Below are 7,211 nucleotides of genomic sequence, written 5' to 3' on the forward strand. Positions count from 1 at the left end.
TAGATACATACATATAAATTTAATTTACACTATCAACTTCAATAACAAGTTTTTATTTAAATAAAAACAAGATCAACACCTATGAAGGGAGGGAAGATGGGAAAGGGACAAAATAAGGAGGGGTATTACAGCTGGAGAAAAACAAAAGAATGGGATCTGCAAAGTCTAACTTGAATGACTCCTCTTTTGCTATTATTAATTGTTCCCATGTGACATGCTAGGATAAGAACATAGGAATGGCCAAACGGGGTGAGAGCAATGATCCAGCTAAGCCAGCATTCTGTCTTCTGACACTGGTCTGTGCCAGGTGCTTCAGAAGGAATGAACAGAACTGGCAATCAGCACATGATCCATTCCCTATCAACCACTCTCAACCTTTAGCGAGAGGCTAGGGACATGCAGTGCATGAGGTTACATCCCTGCCCCTCTTGGCTAATAGCCATTGATAGAACACCCCATGAACTTATCTAGTTCTTTTTTGAACCCAGTTATAGTTTTTGCCTTCACATCATCTGCTGGCAATGAGTTCCACAGGTGGACGTGCATTGTGTGAAGAAGTATTTCCATTTGTTTATTTAAAACTTGATGCCATTAATTTCATTGGGTGACTCCAGGTGTTTGCATTATATAAAGGAGTAACTAACACTTATTCACTTTCTCCAAATCGGCCACAATTTTATAAACATTTATCATATTCCCTTTTAGTTGTCTCTTTTCCAAGATGAAAGTCCCAGTCTTTTGAATCTCTCCTCACACGTAAGCAGTTTCATTACCTTAATCATTTTTGTCGCTCTTCTCTGTTCCTTTTCCAATTCTAATATGTCTTTTTGGAGATGTGGTGCCCAGAACTGTACACAATATTCAAGGTGTGGGAATATGAAGGATGTAGATAGTGGCATTATGATATATTCTGGCTTATTATCTATACCTTTCCTAACAGTCACTAACATTTTAATAGCTCTTTTGATTGCTGCTGCACATTGAGCAGATGTTTTCAGAGAATTATCCACAATGACTCCAAGATCTCTTTCTGGAGTGGGATCAGCTAATTTAGATCCCATCATTTTCTATGTATAGTAGGGATTATGTTTTTCAATGTGCATTTATCAACACTGAATTTCATATGCCATTTTGTTGCCCACATATAAGTGTAGCGCCTAAAGGCTCCAGTCAACAATTATTTAAGCATGTGCTTAAGTGCTTTGCAGAATCAAAAACCTATGGGTTTGAACCTGCCACGTGCTGTGCACAATCAACTCACATTTAGCTCAGTGGGGACGGAGAGTGCATAAAAGTCCTTGGCACCTTGTAGGACTGAGCCTAGAGGTTCTGATTCTGAAAAGCAAAGGACATCACAATACAAGAAGTCTGAAAAGCCAGGTTCATCATTGTTCTGCCTTTTGTGTGCTCATCCTCACTTGTATCCAACTCAGAATGTCTGCATTCTGTTACCACTTTATGATCCCTTACCCAAGTGCAAATAACTACATAAAAGGCCAGGCAGTGGAAAATTATGCTTGAAATAACTTGTTTGCTCAGTTGACAGAGCTATGTATTGACTAACACTACTTTATTCATACCTGTACACCCAGAGACATTTCATAATTTAATGAGGCCAGATGCAAGCAAGGCACTCTTTGGAATTCAGTTAAGAGTTAATGAGGACAATTTTCAGTCAAAACATCAAGGCCTTTTAAAGTTGAATTTTACCAATGAAATGCCACAGTATACCTCTCATACAAGGAAAAAAGCTTAAGTTCTCCTCAGGTGCAGTGATAAGGCTGGTGAATCGTAACTAAAAGATATGAGGATCGCAGGAGGCATATTGTCTAAAGTAACAAACACTGGAAAAGAGAGAAGATTCCTCAGTTCAAAGCAAGAGTTTACAAACTCCATAAGTGATTCTTAGAGATTATTAAAAGTTTCTCAGCTTCTCAAAATGTCAGACCTAACCTTTACGTGTGAAGTAGCAACCCCATGCTTTAACCATCACAACTATCTGAATACTGCCTTGATCTATTTGGTCATTCATCTCTCATGCATTAATTAACTCTTTTTGCATTGTTTACTGATGATCAACAGAATGTATAGTGTCATATAAGCACTTACTAAGGCCTGGTGCTTTTCTTACAAAGCTTACAATTCTGCTCAGTGATCCATGCAACATATAGAAACATACAACAAAGGTTTTACTGTGTGAATAATAACAACAGTACTGCTAGTTTACTCTTATATACACTATTTATTAGTTTGTTTTGGTCTGATTTGGTCTTTCAGCAAATCACAAGCTTACATATGGGACCTCCTCTTGCTCTTTTAGGGCCAAAACCAGCCTTGGTCAGTTCAGTGACATGGCAACCAGAGACCTGGTCAGGTGTGTCTGATACTCTGAGAATCAGGTGTGTCTGATACTCAGAGATAAGTCTAAGGCTACGTCTACACTGGCCCCTTTTCCGAAAGGGGCATGTTAATTTCACAGGTCGTAATAGGGAAATCCATGGGGGATTTAAATATCCCCCACGGCATTTAAATAAAAATGTTCGCCGCTTTTTTCCGGCTTTTTTTCTGCTTCAATGCAGAAGAAAAATAGCAAGTTATTCTCTTAAAAAACAACAACTAGCCTACTTACAGTAGCACCTTAAAGACTAACAAAACATGTAGATGGTATTTTGTTAGTCTTTAAGGTGCTACTAGACTATTTGTGTTTTTTAAGTTTTTCCTGTTAAAGACTCACTCGGCTACCCCCTCTGAAGTTATTCTGTGGCAGAAATCAGAGAAGATGAGAAAATGTGGGCGAAAGATGAAACTTCAATCACTGTTTTCTAACTCTAGAAAGATTTGTTTTGTTTTCTAGATGGAAGCTTGAGTTTGTCCTTTATTTCACTTATTACCGTAACAAAGATGTAGGGAAGACAGGCTTGGGGTAAATTTATCCTTGATGTAAATCTACTGTAGCAGTCATGTGAAAAGGGTAAATTTGACCTCTTGCTTTTCAAATGGAAAAACAACCTGACTTGGTATTTAGGTGGTTTTCATACAATCAGAGCAACACAGAAAAGCTTATCCTCTATTGTAATTTGCTTACATGCAATGGCTAATCTTGCTCACAAGATGGAGGCCAATATAATGAAACTTGATGCTTATATCCATATCTAAGCAACCAAGCTTAATTTTCGTGGGTGCTGAGCACTCACAACTCTTACTGTTGTTTGACTTTTTGCTTTAGTTTCATTTTTAGATTTAATCAGTTAATGCAGGCAAAGTTTATCTATCTATGTTTATTTTTTTTAAAGAATGAATAATGAATTGATGTGTACATAAGAGTCAGCAATGCCTCGCCCTCTTTTATGTGCAGCTAAATGTATACTCTGAGCTGTCTGCAGGGAGTAGCAGGTGCAGCATTATTGATTTATTTTAGAATGAGCCAACAAGTACAATGGATCTGAGGCTGAGAGAAAAAAGGAGGCTGAGTAAAGTGATCCCCAACCTTGGCTTTTTAGTTAGATACTCTCATGTTTTTACAAATCTATGAGAGCAGAACTGTATTTTAATAAAACAGCTCTAATCAGGTGGCTCAGTGGGATTTTGCAAGACTCTCTTGTTGCTGGGTGGAACAGAAGAATTCTGATGATGATGGGTCTGCAGTGTGATGTGTTCCTAAGCCAGATTTTGCTGACTCATATAGGAGCAACCACAATGCCCAGACACAGAGCACTGTAACTGGTTTCCCCACCAACCTCGGTAAGTGCTCTTTTCCTGTCTATCACTAGCTGGCATATAGCTGTAGCGTTAAAGAGAATTAACAGGGAAAATGAATACCGCTGTAAACAAAATGTTAAGAGACAGATTCTGTTACGGGGGCACTTAAACAAAACCTGCTGTCTATGCTACATTGGCCTCTGTTTAAAACTGATCCATTCTGCTAACTCTCCCATCAGTATAAATGACACTGTATTTTTAAATGGGGAGAAGTACTTACAATAGCCATTTACAGTTGTATTCTCTTTAATTAGTCAGCATGCACAGTGCTGCAGGCATAGATCACTTTGCTTTAAAGATTTGAGAATGTTAATAGTACAGTATATCATTTTAATTATTATTGGATTAATGTTGTGTCTCCAAGAACATCTAATGCAAATCACCAAGAAATGGCCTAAAGTGACCCAAGGGTTGTGCTTTATTAGAAAAGTAATAGTTCTGTTGCTTAACTATAAAGAGATTTTCTTTCTTCAAATGTCATTCTGCATTGGTTTTGTGTGGAAATTAAATCCTCTTGTTTCCACTTTGTTCACAGAATCATTCGGTAGCTCATGCAGTAAATGGCTGAAAAGGTAGGTTTGATGTCCAGAGATGAAGAGGAGATGCAAAATAATGATGAAAAATATCCATTTCAGGCTTGTTACACCCTCTCCACAGCTGACTGCTGTTCTGCAAATGATTTGCTTAGCAGCCCTAATGAAGAGAGGGAAAGACTGTCTATTTCATCTAGCAAGGACAGAGAGTGTAAAAAAACTCTCATTGGACAACAACTTATTACTCATAATAAGGCACAAAACATAGCCCCTGGGATCACTGGCTACCATTCAACAGATGCAAATATATCACTAGCTGGATCATCTAGTCCAGAGGCAATCTGTACATTGAAGCCTGTAGGCATATCATCTCCATGCCCAGAAAGCCTACACTGTGACCTCAATAAGTATTCTGAAGAGTTACAGCCTGCAGTGGTTGCTAAAAAGTCTGAGGAGGCCTCCCAAAATATTGCTTCCCTGCTCAGCTGCTGTCGTTCATGGAGTCCCAGTGCTGCACTAACCTGGAATAACACAAAGGAAGATATGGCCACTTGTAGCCTTGGCCAAACTACTTGGATGAGGACCATACAAGTAAAAGGGATCATAGAACAGAGAAAACTGGAAGAAAAGGAGAGATATCAACTCCAGGTAGCGATGTATCGGAGACTTCTGCTTCTGCGCTCAATTAGGAGTTTACATAAGCAGCTTGAGCAGCAGCAGGCCAGGTTGCAGGAATGCTATGGACAAGTAATAAATACAAAGAAAGAAGTGTTGAAACACATTTGTTCCACCTCTGCCTCGCCCTCCCCATAGTCCTGTTACTGCATGTAGAGAAGAGCTGTGTGATATTGCTAGAACTTACAGCAAGCTAGCATATGGCATGGATGACACCATTATTAACAAAGGGGAAATGCACCCACTGTACTCATAGCAAATGAAACATTTGACTATTTAAATCCTGACTCCTGCATATTTATTTGGAAGAAACGTGCCTAGTGCTTTTTTGTATAAAAATCCAGAAAATCTACCCCTGTGGATAGAAGCCCAACACATAAAACCTCCAGCCCAAAATTTCAAGGGATGTTTGAGACAAAGGTTTTTGAGAAGAAAAAATGGAGAATCCAAGTGTATGTGTGGCTAGCTTGATCAGATATCACATGTTCTTCCTGCAGAAAATGTAATGCAGAAAATCTGCCAACTATCTTGCTAAAACTTCCGTAGAAATGTTGTTAGTTTAGCTGCAGAATATCCACCTCCTTGTAAGCAAGGACATTTATGTAAAAAGTCACCATAATCTGCCCAAACTGGCAGTTCCAGGGGAACATCAGAAGTGTACACAGTGACTTATCTGTTGCTAACTTCTGGTGGCAGAAGTAGCCCGGAGAGCAGCATATTTTGTGCCTTAACTGTCATTAACAGGGAGGTCCAAAAAGAACTAAATAAATTCATGGAGGGTTGGACCATCAATGGCTTTTAGCCAAGATGGGTAGAGATGGTTTCCCTAGCCTCTGTTTGCCAGAGTTGGGAGTGAGTGGCAAGATGGTGATTGCCTATTCTATTAATTCTTCCTGGGCCACCTGGCATTGGCCACTGTCAGAAGACAGGATACTGGCTAGATGGATCTTTGCTCTGACTCAGTATGGCCCTTCTTATGTTCCTATGGGGTTGTGACAGTTAGTACTTTTATCCAGGTCCATCAGACATGTAGGAAAACCGAAAGATGACATTCTTCACACTGTGTGCTGGGATCTCTGTATCTGATGTCTTTAAGGGAGCTACCAACAAGCCCAGGGAGAATGAAAGAAAAACATAAATCTGCATCTAGAAATAAGCAAAATGAGCCCCCATTCTTGAGTATTCATTACTGTATTGTATAGATGAGTCCAGTTTTTGTTGAGTTTTTAAACAGAAATGATCAAAAAGGAATACCAGAAATCAAAACGTTGCCTTGGCCAGTGCTTAAAATAACTTTTCAAAAATGCACAATTTCTCGGTGCTAGTTTTAGTAGAGTGGTGTTACTTAGTTCTCTGAGTACATCCCATCTTTATAACCTTGGGGAATTCACTCCTCAGCTATGCTTCAGTCCTTCAGAATGGGAATGTTTAATTTTAAATGTCTAGTACAAGTTCAAGGCAATCGGTACTTTCCTCGGTGGCCAGTTACTTCAGGGGCAGTCCTGCATTTGCCTCAACAGAGGGGACAGCAGTCTCTGTTAGCAATGCACTGGCTCTGCTGCCACCACTAAAGCAACGTTACTAAAGCAGCCTTTAGTCATATTTTATTACAGTGCATTGGGCTTGCTTTCCTTCCTAATGGAACCTGCCATTAAAACAGTCTTACATTGGTTTTAAAATGATCTACAGGTAGATGTCTAGCAAAACAGCAGCAAATAAACTCCTTTGTTCACAGCCTACAGGACACTACCACAGCACACTATTTAGATAAATGTACTAAGTATCAAACTATTCAATTGTGAGCCCTTTGGGGATAAGGACTGTTAACCTTTGTGTTTGTGCAACACCTAATACAAGAGTTCTTTGGTCTTTCGGCTGCTTCCATAATAAAAATATAAAATAATACAAACTCATGTAAAATAACAAGACTGTTGGTTTTTTTTTCCAGTTACAGACTAACTCAGCTATCCCTCTGAAGCTCCTGTAAAATAGATACTGTCTAATAGTTGGCAAGAAATTGAAGCTAAGCCTTACTTTGTGTGTGTGTGTGTATGTGTGCACTTTTTGCCATGAACTGCCTTTATGGACACACACAAAATAAATGACAATTGAGTGAAAACAAGAACATTTGTTTTTGCAGCTCCTTTCCATATGACCATTCATTGGTATGATTCTGGTTTAGGGCTTCTAATGAATAGCATTGGATGAATCAATTCAGATCACATATGAACTAAACCAACATTT

General features: G+C 39.1%; 1 protein-coding gene across 1 annotated transcript; it reads left to right on the top strand.

Annotated features, from left to right (window-relative positions):
- The first annotated feature begins 3,374 nt into the window (after nucleotides 1-3,374).
- Nucleotides 3,375-6,841, top strand: LOC149525327 (uncharacterized). Its single transcript, XM_089775987.1, has 2 exons — nucleotides 3,375-3,741; nucleotides 4,295-6,841. The coding sequence occupies exon 2, from the start codon at nucleotides 4,320-4,322 to the stop codon at nucleotides 5,103-5,105; it is 786 nt and encodes a 261-aa protein (XP_089632113.1). The 5' UTR covers nucleotides 3,375-3,741; nucleotides 4,295-4,319; the 3' UTR covers nucleotides 5,106-6,841.
- The last annotated feature ends 370 nt before the right edge of the window (nucleotides 6,842-7,211 follow it).

This window comes from Pelodiscus sinensis, chromosome 2 (assembly GCF_052426305.1).
Source record: "Pelodiscus sinensis isolate ZL-2025 chromosome 2, ASM5242630v1, whole genome shotgun sequence".
Taxonomy (NCBI): domain Eukaryota; kingdom Metazoa; phylum Chordata; order Testudines; family Trionychidae; genus Pelodiscus; species Pelodiscus sinensis.